Source organism: Peromyscus maniculatus, chromosome 20 (genome assembly GCF_049852395.1).
Source record: "Peromyscus maniculatus bairdii isolate BWxNUB_F1_BW_parent chromosome 20, HU_Pman_BW_mat_3.1, whole genome shotgun sequence".
In the NCBI taxonomy this organism is placed as follows: Eukaryota; Metazoa; Chordata; class Mammalia; order Rodentia; family Cricetidae; genus Peromyscus; species Peromyscus maniculatus.
Genome location: NC_134871.1, coordinates 1929877 through 1946689, shown reverse-complemented (window position 1 = coordinate 1946689; position 16813 = coordinate 1929877). Strand labels below are relative to the sequence as shown.

The window sequence follows — 16813 nt, the reverse complement described above, 5'->3', positions numbered from 1 at the left end:
TTGAAGCCAGCCTCAGAAGATGCTGAAGGTATAAGAATTAAAACCCACAAAGGCGCCGGGCAGTGGTGGTGCACGCCTTTAATCCCAGCACTCTGAAGACGGAGCCAGGGAAATCTCTGTGAGCTTAAGTCCAGCCTGGTCTACAAAGTGAGATCCAGGACAGGCTCCAAAGCTACACCGAGAAACCCTGTCTCAAAAAAACAAAAAAAAAAAAAAACAAAAAAAAAACAACAACAAAACACACACACACACACACACACACACACACACACACACACACAAAGGCAGCAAACTGTTAACACTGAAAGTGTGAGTGAGAAAATACTTAATCTTCTCAGAAGTGAAGCAACATGGAAGACTACAGAAATACACATCGCCTGAGCCATGGATGGAGGCTTGGAAGGGGGCCTCTCAAGCCACACCTGCTGCTGACTCCTTTGACTTCTCCAAGTGAATGATTTTTATTAGTCACCCACATTTTAAAACCTGGATTTCCACATTCCCTGGAAAGCATGAAAGTGCTGCTACCAGTGGGCCTAGGTTGCAGGGCCACCAACAACCAGGTTCTGAGCCACAGGTACCAACTATGGCCAAGCAAATGGTCCCCACTGTGCTATAGTCCCCTGTGTTCTGGAGAGTTCCTCAGCTGCACTTCTTTCCAAACCCATGAGGGTATCTGAGTATGCAATCATTGATCTATAATGGTAATGGAACTGTGGGTTAGAAGCTAGAGATACTGAAGGTGGGTGTTTAGCTAGATTAGAAGGGAATAGATTGCCGGGCGGTGGTGGCGCACGCCTTTAATCCCAGCACTCGGGAGGCAGAGCCAGGTGGATCTCTGTGAGTTCGAGGCCAGCCTGGACTACCAAGTGAGTCCCAGGAAAGGCGCAAAGCTACACAGAGAAACCCTGTCTCGAAAAACCAAAAAAAAAAAAAAAAAAAAAAAAAAAGAAGGGAATAGATTTTCCCAACGTGTATATCATTTTACCCTTCTCAGGGTAAAAAGGCAGAGACCAGCCAGGTGGTGGTGGCACACGCCTTTAATCCCAGCAGTGTAGAGGCAGGCAGATCTCAGTGAGTTCAAGGCCAGCCTGGTCCACAGAGTGAGTTCCAGGACAGGCCCCAATGCTACACATGGAAACCCTGTCTCAAAAAAAAAAAAAAAAAAAAAAAAAAAAAAAAAAAAACTCAGAGACAAGTACCAGGGAAAACTGGTCAAATATGAAACCAAGAGGCTGTCCTGTGCCACAGCCCTGAGTCCACACCCTTGTAGGGTAGCCCCAGACTTGTCAACTCAGTTAAAGCAGGGAAGCCCTAATGACATGTCTTGATTCACACTTAGGGGCAATGACGACCTCCGCTTTCCAAAACGTCCAGAATGTAACTGACCCTCAGAGGAGCAAGCTACATCAAGCCACTGAAGACAGTAGTGAGCCTGATAGGGTCAGATATTGTATAACTAAGAATCTGGGATTTTCTGCCTTGGTTTCTCATCTGGCCCAATTTTTATCAAGAGAGAAGGAAGCTCTAAGAAGGACTCCTTGTTTTTGTCAAAGAGTGTGCTAAAACACACATTCCCATTACTGCCCATAGGGAGAACTCATTCATATGTCTCCCAATAACATCCAGTGGTATGTGCCTGTTCATGATTTTTTAAAATAATTCAAGACTATTTTTTATGTACATGTTTTACCTGAAGAATGTATGTGTACTGTTTTCCCCATGCATGAGTCCCCCAGAGATCAACACGAGTCCAAGCTAGTATGCAAAAGCAAAGAGTCTTTACTGCAAGATCGAGCTTGGGCTTCCCATCTGTTCTGACACAGCGGTTGGATCAGGGAGAGCCTTGAACTTAGTTATGGCAGGGTTTTTAAGGAGTAAAGGCATGGGGGTGGAGGTGGGGGTAGAGGAATTCCAGATTCAGATGGGAGTTGAACTCCTGATTGGGCAGGAATGAGGTAACAGAAGTCTTGTCAAACAAGGACTGGTCCTGGCATTGCCGCAAGGAAATTGGCAACCTATATAGAAGTTATGTAAGCTATCCTTTATGTCTTGGGCCATCTAGTATTTGTTTGTCTCAATTCTGATTGGTTCCCCTGCAGGGTAGAGTTTGTAACTTTTTCTGGTTATTGTAATGGTGAGGCCTAGTCCCAGTGTTGTTAGCCTGCAGCTGTCATGGCTGCACTAATGTTAAATTAGGCTTCTTCGTGTACTAAGTGTGTGCCTGTGCCTGATGAGGTCAGAAAAAGGTGCCCTATTCCTGGAATGATAGTTGTGAACCACCATGTGGATGCTGTGAACCAAAGCAAGGTCATCCACAAGAGCAAAAGGTGCTGTTAACTGCCATGCCATCTCTCCAGCTCTTACTCAGAACTTTTCATACTTAAAGGAGTGATGACTAAGCAAGACCGCGGTGGTGCACACTGTTAATCCCAGCACTCAGGAGGCAGAGGTAGGCGCATCTCTGTGAGTTCAAGGCCAGCCTGGTCTACAGAGTGAGTGTTCAGGGCAGCCAGAACTGCTCAGAGAAACCCTGTCTCAAAAAAAAGAACAAAACAAAACAAAACAAAACAAAAAAAAAAAAAAAAAAAAAAAAAAACCAACAACAGAAAGATGGCAGACACAAATTTAAAATAACCCAACACTCACTTTTTCTGCAAAGTCTGTGACCCATACTAACAATACTGAGAATATGCTGGGTGGTGGTGGTGCACACCTTTAATCCCAGCACTTGAGAGGCAGAGGCAAGCAAATCTCTGAGTTCGAGGCCAGCCTGGTGTACAGAATGAGTTCCAGGACGACCAGAGCTGCACAGAGAAACCCTGTCTCAGATAGATAGATAAATAGATTAGATAGATAGATAGATAGATAGATAGATAGATAGATAGATAGATAGATAGATAGATAGATAGATAGATAGATTGATAGATAGATAAACAGACAGACAGAGCCTGTCATGGATTTTTCATATTAAAGTCTACTTTAGTCAAAAATTCTCTGGATCCCGAACTGACAACGCACATCTTTATTTCAGAATGGTTTAGTTAGAAGTTTCTTCTAACTTCCTCAGCCTCCGTAATTTTATGTTACCTTAAAGAAAAAAAAAGTCTCCCCAGAGAAAAGGAAGGTTTAGTCTCACAGAGAAGAAGCAACACTTAATCAGGGAGAGGCTGGGAAGCTGGGAAACTGAACCAAAGTGCTGAGATGGGAACTGGCATGTCCCTCAGAGTGACTGAAAATAGACCTGTGTCTCTAAGTGTAGAGTTGCTGGGAAATAGGGGGAGATAAGGTGGAGACCAGATGCACTGGAGCTTGAATTCCAGGCTCATGAGGTAGGACCTCATCCGGGGCCATTGGGAGCCACAGAAGAATTTTAAAGGAAGAGGCAAGTGTGTCTGGATGCAAGCTTAGTGTAAATGGGGTGGCAGAGGCTGGAGACAGCAGGAAGTCCTGCAGCATGGCTTAGGCGTCTCCCTAAGGGGAGACGCCAGTAGCCAAACCAGCCTGACAAACAGCTAGCTCAGAGTCCATAACACAGCAGCGGAACCGTGGGGGAACTGTCCCCAACAACAAGACGGAAGAAGAGAAGCTACTCCTGAACGCTGTCATCTGCTCTCCACATCTGCACACGCGCTGGCACACACCGGGGCACGCTGGCACACACTGGTGCACACACACACACACACCTAAATAATACGTTTTAAAGAAATAAGGATTGCATGATGATTGCAGCAACTACAGGCCATGGGAAAAAAGGAAAGAAACAGTGGAGCCAAGAGAAGAGCAAGCTGCACACACAGGAGGAAAATGTAGAGTCACCCAAGTGTTCTCAACCTCCGCACGTTGGCATCCAGGGCCCAACACCCTAAGGGTATTGGCAGCATCCCTGACCTCGACTCACTAAATGCCAGTAGCAAGCCTCAAACCCCACCACTTATAACAAACCCCAAATGTCTCCACACACTGCCAAATGTCACGTGGAAGTGAAATGACCTCTGATTGAGAGTCACTGACATCTAGCATCAGAAAGCTTGATTATTTCCAGAAGCATAATAGCAGGCAGCAAAGTCAAAGGGGGGATGGTCACAAGGCCATTGGTGGTGGTGAAGGCAGTCTCTGAGCATCTCAGGAAGGCTCACTCAATAATGAAATCCAGGTACAGGAGTCATGAAGGAAACAGGCAATGTGAAGCGAAGGGCGAGCAAGGCTGAGCTGCCCGAGAAAGTCTGCCTGCAGAAGTGGAGTCCTAACCCATAGTTTGGGGTCTGGGTTGGCCAATAAGAGGCACAGGCTTCTAAGTGGAAATCAAAGTTTAAGAAGCAAAAATGTCCCTTCACGTGTCTCCTCCTCAGGCACCTTTACCCCCTACTCAGCAAGGGTCCATCGTAGAGACAGATGCTGCCCAAAAGGACCATAACAAAGACGGGGGCCAGTGACCAAAAGTGTGAGATTGACTTGGGTTTGGCATTTGCAGAACAATAAACGAAGCCTTTGAAGCACTGTTAAACAAAAGCGCCATTTGTCTATGCTGGCAGCTACAAAGAAAAACAGGACTGCAGCAGAGGACTAAGAAAGAGAAAATGCCAAACTGGGGTATGCCTAGGGTGTCCCCGGGTCCTGCCTGAGACCTTATGCCAGGATCCAAGGTCTAAAAGCCAGTGGGTAAGAAAACAATCAAAATGTATTTGATGCGGCACAGGAAATGTAGGCCCTTGGGTATTGTGTTTAAAATAACTATTCATTTTTTCCCCTTGTCAGCTCCTTTAAGTTATGCAGTATGGGGAGGGACCGCATTAACAACAACTACAACAAAAGACTGTGCGTTTTTAAATGCACAGAGATTGTATTCACTGCCTGCTCTGTCTCTATGCCTACGGATTAGGGGTGCTAAATTTTATTTATCTCACTTTCTTGTTTGTAGGGGGGCATGACTATGTTCCTTGAGGCGGCAGTGTGCCTGACATTATTAACATGCTTGTGAGACCTTCGTTTCCTTTAGCATTCCGTGGCTAGCTTGCTTTTTAATCTAACAGCCCTTCTTTCAAAATGATCTCTCTGCTGCAGATAGATATTTATCATTCTCTCTCACTGCTCTCGTCACTCCCTGACAGGACTCACGGGAACTGCAGCCATTTGGAAAACCCAGCGCGGCCTTAGGGCCTGCTGCTTCTCTCCCACTGTTGGAGCTGGGTTTTGGATCACCTAGGTCCAGTTTCTTTGGATGTTAGTAACTGTTCTCAGACATAGAGGGTGAGCTCAGCGGGGGGTGGGGGGTGGGGGGGTGGCTTTTGAAAGGGTGGCAGACTTGCTGTGGCAAGAGGAACTTGAGGGAAGAGTTTACTTTGGCTCACAGTTTGAGGGGAAAGTGTCATGGTAGAAGTCACAGTGAGAAGAGCAGCTGGAGGCTTTGGCATCTGGAGCCTGCAAAAGCCTGGTTACACTGTAGCCAAAGTCAGGAAGGAAAGAGAGGGAAAGAGAGACAGAGATAGAGATAGAGAGGGAGAGAATACTGAAGTCTAGCTCTTTTTCTGGTTTCGACCTTATTACCCACATTGCAACTCGATCTAGTCCATTGGTTGACACTGACCACATTAAGGAATGTCTTCCTTCCCGATTCAAACCTCTCCAGTAATATACACACAGATAAAACAGATGTGTGTCTCCTAAGTGATTCCAAGTCCCATCAAACTGAGAATCAAAATGAATCATCACGCCAGGCAGTGGTGGCACACGCCTTCAATCCAGGCACTCAGGAAGCAAAGGCAGCAGATCTCTGAGTTCGAGGCCAGCCTGGTCTACAGAGCAAATTCCAGGATGGCCAGGACTACAACACAGAGAAACCTATCAAAAAAAAAAAAAAAAAAAAAGAAAAAAGAAAAAAGAAAAAAAAATCCAACAACAACAACAACAAAAAATTAACCATCACAATGAGACAGCTCCTGGTAATTTATTCGAGCCATTTATTTGGAACTCTTCTCCTGTGTCTTTGCAAAAAAAAAAGAGAGAGAGAGAGAGAGAGAGAGAGAGAGAGAGAGAGAGAGAGAGAGAGAGAGAGAGAAAAGTTGAGTTAACTAGTTCATTCTAGTTGGGGGTATACAGCTCAGTGATAGAATGTGTGCTAACCATGTAGGAGTCCCCGTGTCAATACCCAGCACACCTTCCTCCCCCTCCCAAGAACTGCTCCTTCTCTCTGAAGGTCCTCCTTCCTTCCAGGGCTGCTAGTGTGAGACAGTGTGGGACAGGCACTGTGATTCTCAGAGTGTTTCACTGTAGGAGGGCGTGTACTCTCTGCCACAGGGTAAAGGTATGGAGCTGCCTACCGGAAGTCTCACCTCCAGGGACAATAGCAGGGTCTTCTGGAGGCCTGCCTATTTTTGACACTCAACTCACACCCAGCAGCATCTCTCATAAGAGAACCTTAGAGTCACAATGTTCCAGAGGGACAAACCATTGTACCATCTTCCACTATCTTCCAAAATGAAACTTCACAGCAGAACCAGCAATTGCTTCCTTTCATAGGCATATAGAGTGATGCATGTCTGTCTTCCCAGCACTCCAGAGCCTGAGGCAAGAGGCTGGCAAGTTCAAAACCAGATTGAGCTGCTTAGTGAGGCCCTTATATCAAAACACCACAGGCTAAGGATATAGCTCGCTGATAAAGCACTTGTCTAGTATTTGAAAGGTCCTGGGTTCTATTCTCAACAACAACAACAACACACACACACACACACACACACACACACACACACACACACACACACCACACACGAAACTCTAATTCCAACAGTAAGGAGCCTGAAGCAGGATGATCTTTTAGTTAGAAACCATCCCAGACTACATTCTCAACAACAAGAAATTCCAACAACCACACCTCGTTGCCAAGATTAGAAACTTGTGGGTTTTTTGTCTCTCTCTCTCTCTCTCTTTTTTTATTTTTCAAAACTTATTTTACAATGAATAGGGTACCTATTTGTTTCCTAATATGTAAAATGGGGGTGGCCCCTACCTTCCTGTTACTTGAAAGTGACACCACAGCTGATGTCACCAGGCTCAGATATAGTTTGGGTAAGTCCCCAAACCACAGGCTATTCTGCTATCTGGGTTCACACACCTACACTACAATGGCATGATTTGGGAGTAAGACCTTAAAATAGGCCATAATTATTCATTTTTAAAAAGTACCTTCTGAGGGTCAGCTATACTCACTCTTGTATTTGTTGGTAGTATCTTGTGTTTGGGGAGAAGAAGAGGGTGGCTTCTGACAGAATAATGCAAAAGATGTCAAACCCTAGGAAACGTGCCCAAGAGTCTTCCTCCAGGAGAAGGCCACCCCTGTCACTTACGCTGAGGACCTTGTCTGTTGATCGGAAGCCATTAAGAATTTTCTGCGTGGCCAGGAAGTGGTGGTACATGCCTTTAATCCCAGTACTCTGAGAGGCAGAAGTAGGTGGATCTCTGTGAGTTTGAGGTCAGCCTGGTCTACAGAGTGAGTTCCAGGACAGCCAAGGCTGTTACATGGAGAAACCTTGTCTCTAAAAACTGGGGGGGGGGGGGGGGGGATTTTCTGTGTGATGCTAAGACATTCACAACCACTGAAGGTTGTACACAATTTCTTTGCATAATACCCTTCTTCTTCTTCCTCTCCTCCTTCTCTTTCTTGACAGAATCTCACTATGTAGCTCTGTCTTATTTCTTGAACTAAGAAATCCACCCTCCTCTGCCTCCCAAGTGCGGGGATTAAATGTGTACACCACCATGCCCAACTTATACCCCATTTTTTAAATGAGTAATTTGTTTTCTTTATATCTAGTTTTTCAGTTCCTTACATTTTAGATAGTAGCTCTTTTTTTTTTTTCCCCAGAGCTGAGGACCGAACCCAGGGCTTTGTGCTTGCTAGGCAAGTGCTCTACCACTGAGCTAAATCCCCAACCCCTAGATAGTAGCTCTTTTTTTTTTTTTTTTTTTTTTTTTTTGGTTTTTTGAGACAGGGTTTCTCTGTGTAGCTTTGCGCCTTTCCTGGAGCTCACTTGGTAGCCCAGGCTGGCCTCGAACTCACAGAGATCCGCCTGGCTCTGCCTCCCGAGTGCTGGGATTAAAGGCGTGCGCCACCAACGCCCGGCTGATAGTAGCTCTTGATCAGATGCGTAGTTGGTAAAAAATCTTTTTCCATTCTGTAGACTGCTACTTTGTCCTAATGATGCCATCCTTTGCCATCCAGAAGCTTTTGTGTTTCCTGAGGTCCCATTTATTGATCTGCATGCCCCTGCCTCTCAAGCACTGGGATGAAAGACATGGACCACCACACCTTACCTGGCCCAGAACTTCCTTCCATACAACAGACTAACCTAGACCTCAGAGATCCTCTTGCCTCTGCCTCCCAGAATTGGGATTAGAGGCACTCATCCCCATACCTGGCTAAAATTTCAACCTTTTAATAAATTGATCCTCTAAAATACTTTGGCAGTCACTGGGCGTGGTGGTGCATGCCTTTAATCCTAGCACTTGAAGGCAGAGAGAGGCAGAAGGATCTCTGTGAGTTCAAGGCTGGCCTGGTCTACAGAGTGAGTTCCAGGATAGCCAGTGCTGTTACATAGAGAAACTGTCTGGGAAAATAAAAATACAAACAAAACAAAACAAAATTTGGCAGAGGATTCTCAGTCTTCTTCTGCACTAACAAAACGTCAGGCCATTGGTCACCCACCCCATTTATTACAAGTAATAAGCACGGAGCTGAGGATCAGCTCACAAAGAACATAAAAGCAGGGTGTGGGGGCTCAAGATTTAGTTCAGTTGCTAGAGAGCGTACATAATATGCCCCACCTGGATTCCATCCTCACTCATCATGGCATAAAAATCCCGGTGCGGTGGAATATATCCTGAGGGTTGGGAATTTTGCTCAGTGGTGGAGTGCTTGCCTAGCAAGCGCAAGGCCCTGGGTTCGATCCTCAGCTCCAAGAGAAAAAAAAATGTATCATATCCTGCAATACTGAGGACTTGTGTGAAGAAGGAGGAGGAAGAGGAAGAAGAAGGAGAAAAACTGGGTGAGTTTCCGGCTAGCAAAGGTAGTGAGACCCTGTCTCAAAAAGAAACAAAAAAATAATGATGATAATGAAACGAGGAGCTGATAAACTCGCCTTGCACTCTGCCTTCCCTTGCACAATAAAATATAGTGTCCTGCTTTGACACTAGCAGTTTAGAATATGACAAAGATGTGAGACACAGGGTCTAAAGGTTGTACTAGTGCTTTTTGGTTCTGTTAGGATTTTTTTTTCACATGTTTACCTGTGAATTATTCACTTTTCCCATTCACAACTAGGGCTTTCCCTTGGGTGACTGTAGTAATGATGGGTTCGTTTTCGACACCTCAATGCAATTGAGTAGCTACCTCTGAACCACTTTTTCCTTAGTAATTTCTCTTCCTTTGGCTCTTTTGCAGTCTCAAAGAGTCGTTAAAAGGTGCCCTGGAAACTTATCTGAGACAGCGGAGCGCCTAGCCTGGAAACCCCGCGGGCAAAAGCCCTGCCCCCACCCGCCCTCCGCCCTCCTTGGCTTCCCAAAGCCCGGATCTCAGTGGCCAGTAGAGGGCACACTTACTTTACTTTCGCAAACCAGAAAGCCCGTGCAGCCCGGGGGAGAGGACAGGGAAAGAGTCTTTGCAGCTAAATGCAGCCTAGGGATTGGCGGCTCTTGGCGTTTGAGGCAAAATCCTAGAGGCTGTAGTCATTTTGCAATCCTTAAAGCCGAATTGTGCAATGAGCTCGATCTGGAGGAAGATACTATCATTTAACAGCTGAACCCTGAGTTGCAAACTCAATGGATAATGACTACCTTGAACAATGTGCACACTATACACTCTATACAGTAGTTTTTTTCTTCTTCTTTTTTAAGGGGATATCAGTGGGAGGTTTCTTAAAATGCCTTGGAGTGAAGAGTCATGAATGAGATTACTTCGGGTTTTGATGCTGTGGGATAAGAAAATCCCAAGGGAATTTTTCATTATATAGTAAACCTAGAGCAGAGTAAAAGACTCATGTTTCAAATTGGTTAATAGACTAGGTTATCATATATATGCATATGCATATATATCAAGTGTGTATGTTTGAGGATTGTATGTAATGCACAGCAATGTATTCAGGGGAAAAGTAAACTGGGAAATTAATGTATAAATTAAGTCAGCTTTTAATTAGCTAAAGCCACACACAGACATAAATAAAAACTCAAAAACGCAACATTTCTTTGATCAGATCGGCGCCGGCTTTCTTTTTTTAAGTGCCTAATTACAATTCCAGTAATAAAGAGAAAAGAAAGACTTGGGTTTGTTCGGGGAGGAAGGGGTTAACGGTTTCCTTTATATTAGGGTCTTCGCAGGCTCCCCAGATCCAGATCCGACTTGGCAAGTTCTACTCCTCCCCCTTTCTGGGAAGTCCGGGTGTCCCTCCTAGCCACCCACCCACTGTGTATTCTCGCGTCTAGCGCCTTGATTTCCCCCAACCTCTAAGCGCGGAGTCTGGTGCAACTTGGCTCCACAGGGGCAAAGAGGATTTGCCTCTTGTGAAAGCTGGCTGTGGAATAGGAACTCTGAGTGAGCGCGGGTGGGATGGGGTGCAGGCCGGTAGAGACTCGACCTAGAGGATCCGGGTGGAGAGCACCCACCACCGCTCCCCTACTGTACTCCAGCTCTGGAATGCGCAGGGAGACCTACATGGTTAGATTGTCATGGGGAAACAGCCGCCTCCCACCCCTCTGCCTGCTGGAAGTCGGAGCCAGAGGTGCTGAAGTGAGTGTGTGTGTGTGTGTGTGTGTGTGTGTGTGTGTGTGTGCGTGCGTGTGCTTTTTAACAGCAAATTGGGAGATCCATTATGGAACGAATGGACCAAGTCAACATAGCTGTACGTCCAAAATGCATAATGCCCTCCCCAAAAGATGCAGTGGGTGTTTATTTATAAGTGGCTCTCCAAGTATACGTGGCAGTGCGTTGCTGGGCAATTTTAATAATTCCGGGCATCGTTTTCCTCTGTAGACCTTGTCTGTCATTGAAACCCATCTAACACTGCACACACTGAACAGGGGCTCATAGATAACCCATTCTTTCTTCCTTCCCTTTTCTAAATTCTGGTTTCCCAACCTTAAGAGAGGCGCCTGGCCGCCTGGGACGTGCGTGAGGCGGCCCAGGGTACAAGACGTATTGTGCGGAGCTAGGCAGCTGTTCCACCTGCGGTGACTGAAACACGCAGGACAAAAACATAGTTCACCCGATAGCTGCGCCCAAAGAACAGTACGGAAAGGGAAAGGACGGGCGCGCCAGCAAGAGAAAATGGTCGGGCGCGCTGTTAATTCATGCTGCGCTTTACTGTTTACTCCCCAGGAACTGGAGTACTGGGCTGCGGGGCTGAGGCTCCTCCTCTTTCCCTGGCTCCCCACTAGCGCCCCTCTCGGGTTCCCAAAGCAGAGAGCGGGGGTGGGAGGGAGAGAGAGATTCTTTGGCAAATCCCCGCCCACCAGCCCTTTATAATCCCGGGGTCTACGCGGCCGAGGACCCCCGGGCTGCCCTGCTCTCGGCCGCCGCCGCGCCCCACTCTGCTCCCCCCCTCCTGCTTCTAGAAGGGCTGGGCTTCACCGAGGCTTGGCGGGAAAAAGAGCCGAGTGGGAGGGATTCTGAGAGTCGCAGTATAAAAGAAGCTTTTCGGGGCGTTTTTTCTGACTCGCTGTAGTAATTCCAGCGAGAGACAGAGGGAGTGAGCGGGCGGGTTGGAAGAGCACAGTGTGCAGAGCCGCGCTCCGGGCGTCCTGGGAAGGCAGCTTGGGGAGTGAGAGGGGCTTTGCCTTCGGGCCTGCCGCCCCCCACCCCAACCCTCCAGCTGACCTAGCACCAGAGATCGCAACCCTCGCCCCATCTGGGAAACTTTGCCCATTGCAGCGGGCGGACACTTTTGCACTGGAACTTACAATCTGCGAGTGAGGATAGGACTCCCCAGGCGCCGGGGAGAAATTTTTTGTCTATTTGGGGACAGTGTTCTCTGCCTCTGCCCGCGATCTGCTCCCCTGAAAGGAGCTCCTAGCGCTCTTTGAAGGCTGGATATCCTTTGGGCGGTGGAAAACCCGGTAAGCACAGATCTGCTGGTCTTCTCATGTATTTTCTCTGCGTCTTGAATGCAGCGACTGGTCAGGGTAGTCTTTCTTCCATTCCTGTGCTTTTGACACTTTTCGCAGAGTAGTTGGGGTAGGCCGGGGTGGAGCTGGGGTGAATCCGAGTCTGGGTAGAGAGGCTTGTCAAGATGACAGAGGAAAGGGGAAAGGAAAAACCGGGGTGCCTTTTGAAATTGGGTTCCAGAGGTTACTCTTGGTTGACGCTGACCCTGTCCTGTTGGACATTCTTGCTTTACTACATTAATTGCTATTTGTGTCCTTTGGGGGGTTGGACCCGGAGGTCGCTTCTCCCTGGACAGAAAGTCCTTCGAATCCTGAGGTCTTTGGAGAAGGCTTTACCTTTTGCGTGTGGGATAGAGAAGGCTCGGCAGCCTCTGACTTTTCCCAGTCTCTGGGAAGGCATTTAAATTTCGGCTTAGTCCATTTCTGACAGCCGGAGACCGACTCAGATGTTCGTCCCGCCCGCCAATCCCCGGCGGCGATTCCAACTTGCCCCTGTTCCTTTTAAGAAGTTGCCATTTGGCTTTAAAAATGGTGATAATAGTAAAATTTAAACCTGACCTCCACGGTATTAGGACTTGGTGCTGGGCTAGCGCAGTGACGGAAGGCAAAACTGGGGCAAGGATGTGACCGATTCGTTGGGGGAAACCAGGGGGAATCCTCACATTCCGGATTGGGATCCGCGGGTATCCCCGCGCCCCTGAATTGCTAGGAAGACTGCGGTGAATCGTGATCTGGGGCTGTTCCGTAACAGCTGCTACCCTCGGCGGGAGAGGGAAGACGCCCCGCTCAGGGTGCTGAATCGCTGCGGGGTCTCTGGCGCAGTGGCGTCGCGGTATAGAGTGTAGAAGGGAGGTGTCCCTGTTATTATTTGACACCCCCTCCCCTTTTATTTGGCCAGGCTTGTTAAAGCGGGAGGGTGAGCTCGCCCCTCTAAGCCAGCAATCGGAAAGGAAAGCCGGCAGAGGAAGGAAGGGGGGCGCGCTGGGGGTGGAGAAAGAGGAGGGCGGAGAGGGGCGGCGGCGCCGGCTGGGTAGGAGCGCGGCGACGGCGCAAGTGGGGACCCAGACCGGGTTGGCGGCGCAGAGAGCTGGTGCGGGAGGGAGCCTAGCACCACCGCGGCGCCTCTCGCCTTTCTCCTTCAGGTGGCGCAAAACTTTGCGCCTTGGCTTTTGGCAGGCTGTATTCCCTACAGTCGCCTCCCTCAGCCTCTGAAGGAGGCCAAGGCCTATGGCGATTCCTGGGCGTCTGCAGGGCTAAGTCCCTGCTCCAAGGAGGCGGGGACTCGGAGCAGCTGCTAGTCCGATGTGCGTCGAGATAGTAGGGAGTGAAAGAGCGCTTCCCCCCCAACACACATACACACACGCATACACACACACACACACACACACACACACACACACACACTTGGAAGGACAGCACACTGGAAGGGGAGTGGTTCAAGATTGGGGTACGCGCTGCGCCGGGTTTCTGCATCAACCAGAGCTGGGTAACTCTAACCTTGCTTCCCCCTACTGTACCCCCTCTAGCAGACAGCCGCCACGATGCCCCTCAACGTGAGCTTCGCCAACAGGAACTATGACCTCGACTACGACTCGGTGCAGCCCTATTTCATCTGCGACGAGGAAGAGAATTTCTATCACCAGCAACAGCAGAGCGAGCTGCAGCCGCCCGCGCCCAGCGAGGATATCTGGAAGAAATTCGAGCTGCTGCCCACCCCGCCCCTGTCCCCCAGCCGCCGCTCGGGGCTCTGCTCTCCATCCTATGTTGCGGTCGCTGCGTCCTTCTCCCCAAGGGAGGACGACGACGGTGGCGGCGGCAACTTCTCCACCGCCGATCAGCTGGAGATGGTGACCGAGCTGCTTGGAGGAGACATGGTGAACCAGAGCTTCATCTGCGATCCTGACGACGAGACCTTCATCAAGAACATCATCATCCAGGACTGTATGTGGAGCGGCTTCTCCGCCGCCGCCAAGCTGGTCTCAGAGAAGCTGGCTTCCTACCAGGCTGCGCGCAAAGACAGCGCCAGCCCGAGCCCCGCCCGCGGGCACAGCGGCTGCTCCACCTCTAGCCTGTACCTGCAGGACCTCACCGCCGCAGCGTCCGAGTGCATTGACCCTTCGGTGGTCTTCCCCTACCCGCTCAACGACAGCAGCTCGCCCAAGTCCTGTACCTCGTCCGACTCCACAGCCTTCTCTCCTTCCTCGGACTCGCTGCTGTCCTCCGAGTCCTCCCCACAGGCTAGCCCGGAGCCCCTAGTGCTGCATGAGGAGACACCGCCCACCACCAGCAGCGACTCTGGTAAGCGGGGGGGCCCCCTTCCGAGAAGGTTGGATGGACCTCCTTCTCCACTGCTCCTTGGCATTAATTCAATTGACCCCTGGGCTCACCCCGTCTTTCCCTTCTCTGTCTAAGGGCTCTTCATCCCTGGATTCCTGTGCTTCAGAGATTCCCTCCCTCCCCTTCCCCCCAGACCGCCCTGGTTGTCAGCCTCCCCCCCCCCCTCGCCCTTCCCACCCCTCAGGAATTTCATTTGGGTTTTTAAATCTTCAGGCTTATCTTTCAACTCAATCCACTCCCTTTTACCTCTCCTAAGCATTTTAATTACCCTGGGAAGGGTGTGAATGAGGATAAAAGAGAATTACCTGCTTCTTCTCTTGACTTCCGGAAAAATATTTGAATTTTAATGGATAAGTTTATACAAGACCCAAGAGAAGCCACAGCTGAAGCTGGACACCCTTTAGCCTCAGTGCCAGGCGCTGGTGAAAGTTCCTAAAGAGTTGAGATGGTCAGGTTTTTTTTTTTTTTTTTTTTTTTTTTTTCCTCATCCTGTTTTGAATACTTCAAAGCCAATCCTGCCCGATTTGGATTTCTTTTTTTTTTTTCTCCCCCCTCCCACACCCCTACCAGGACGTTTGGCAAAGCTACAAGACTTTTTTTTATTATTGCTCTGACAGTAAAATAGGGAGTTGCTAAAGTCATACCAAGAGATTTGCAGCTCTCACTCACAACACCTGAAGGGTTCTTGGTAAAGTCCCTTAAAAATAGGAGGTGCTTGGGAATATGCTTTGCTTTGGGTGTGTCTGAAGCCTCATTAAGTCTTAGGTAAGAATTGGCATGGATGCCATATCCTGGTACATGATAATTTTCTCACCTGTGCCCTAACCCTGTTCTCCTTCCTTTCTGGGGAGAAGGGGTAATGGTGTCTAGATCTGGGTTCTTATTTTCTTTAGCATCTTTTGTGACATATCAGTATTTGGTGTTTGCATAGCATTGGTGAAATCCTATAGAGTGGCTGGGTTTAAGGAGGCATTACTAACAGTGTTCTTCCACTTCCTTCCTTCAGAGGAAGAACAAGAAGATGAAGAAATTGATGTGGTGTCTGTGGAAAAGAGGCAGCCCCCTGCCAAGAGGTCCGAATCAGGGTCATCCCCATCAGGAGGCCACAGCAAACCTCCACACAGCCCACTGGTCCTCAAGAGGTGCCATGTCTCCACTCATCAGCACAATTATGCAGCGCCCCCCTCCACGAGGAAGGACTATCCAGCTGCCAAGAGGGCCAAGTTGGACAGTGGCAGGGTCCTGAAACAGATCAGCAACAACCGCAAATGTGCCAGCCCTAGGTCCTCAGACACCGAGGAGAACGACAAGAGGCGGACACACAACGTCTTGGAACGTCAGCGGAGAAACGAGCTCAAGCGCAGCTTTTTTGCCCTGCGTGACCAGATCCCGGAGTTGGAAAACAATGAAAAGGCCCCCAAGGTAGTTATCCTCAAAAAAGCCACCGCCTACATCCTGTCCATCCAAGCGGAGGAACACAAGCTCATCTCAGAAAAGGACTTACTGAGGAAGCGGCGAGAACAGTTGAAACACAAACTCGAGCAGCTTCGAAACTCTGGTGCGTGAACTGACCTCGCGTGCGCGAGGAGGAGCTGGGATCGCTCGTGTATTCTCACTCCTTACTCAGGGAGAGTAAGGAGAACGGTTCCTTCTCTTAGAACTGATGCGCTGGACTTGAAATGCATGCTCAAAGCCTAACCTCACAACCTTGGCTGGGGCTTTGGGACTGTAAGCTTCAGCCATAATGTTAACTGCCTCAAACTCTAGGCATAAAAGAACTTTTTTTTATGCTTCCCATCTTTTTTCTTTTCCTTTAACAGATTTGTATTTAATTGTTTTTAAGAAAAAAAAATCTTAAAGTTTACCCACTTTTCCCATGTAAATAGGACCCTTAAATGTAAATAACTTTAATAAAACGTTTATAACAGTTATACAAGATTTTAAGACATGTATTATAAACCATAATTTTTTTTATTTAAATACATTTTCATTTTTAAAGTTGATTTTTTTCTATTGTTTTTAGAAAAAAATAAAATAATTGGAAAAAATATAACTGAGCCAACTCCTACGTTGTGTTTTGTTTCCTCTCCCTCTCCATTTTCTCTTCCTCAACTACAGATTGACAGAATTCGACCATTTTCACAAGGTGGGTTGACAAAGCTGGGAAGAGTAAGAAAGGCAAGGGGGTTTCATTGTTAAAATGGGGTTGGGGGCCTCGAGGCCTTTAAATTCTCGGGGTTAGGAGACACTTCCTGCAAATGGTGATAAGAACCAGAGTTGATAGTTAGGAAAGGGCAAAAGGCGGGGGAGAAGGTTAGATGCAGGA

The 16813-nt window shown here is 48.2% G+C and overlaps 1 protein-coding gene across 4 annotated transcripts; it reads left to right on the top strand.

The window, feature by feature from the left end:
- The first annotated feature begins 11586 nt into the window (after positions 1 to 11586).
- On the top strand, positions 11587 to 16544 carry Myc (MYC proto-oncogene, bHLH transcription factor). 4 transcript variants are annotated; one of them, XM_006989008.3, is made up of 3 exons: positions 11587 to 12102; positions 13680 to 14448; positions 15494 to 16544. In XM_006989008.3, exons 2-3 carry the CDS (start codon positions 13692 to 13694, stop codon positions 16051 to 16053), a joined length of 1317 nt encoding a protein of 438 aa, XP_006989070.1. In that variant the 5' UTR covers positions 11587 to 12102; positions 13680 to 13691; the 3' UTR covers positions 16054 to 16544. The 4 variants fall into 4 exon arrangements, with proteins under 4 accessions (XP_006989070.1, XP_006989069.1, XP_042120832.1 ...); XM_006989007.3 differs by having other exon boundaries at positions 11590 to 12102; positions 13677 to 14448; XM_042264898.2 differs by lacking the exon at positions 11587 to 12102 and adding an exon at positions 13331 to 13454.
- The last annotated feature ends 269 nt before the right edge of the window (positions 16545 to 16813 follow it).

Bases quoted from the DNA above. Each gene is read 5' to 3' on its own strand.
- Myc (XM_006989008.3), top strand. From the start codon at position 13,692: ATGCCCCTCAACGTGAGCTTCGCCAACAGGAACTATGACCTCGACTAC. The intron at 14,449-15,493 runs GTAAGCGGGGGG...TCCTTCCTTCAG, and splicing joins CACCACCAGCAGCGACTCTG to AGGAAGAACAAGAAGATGAA.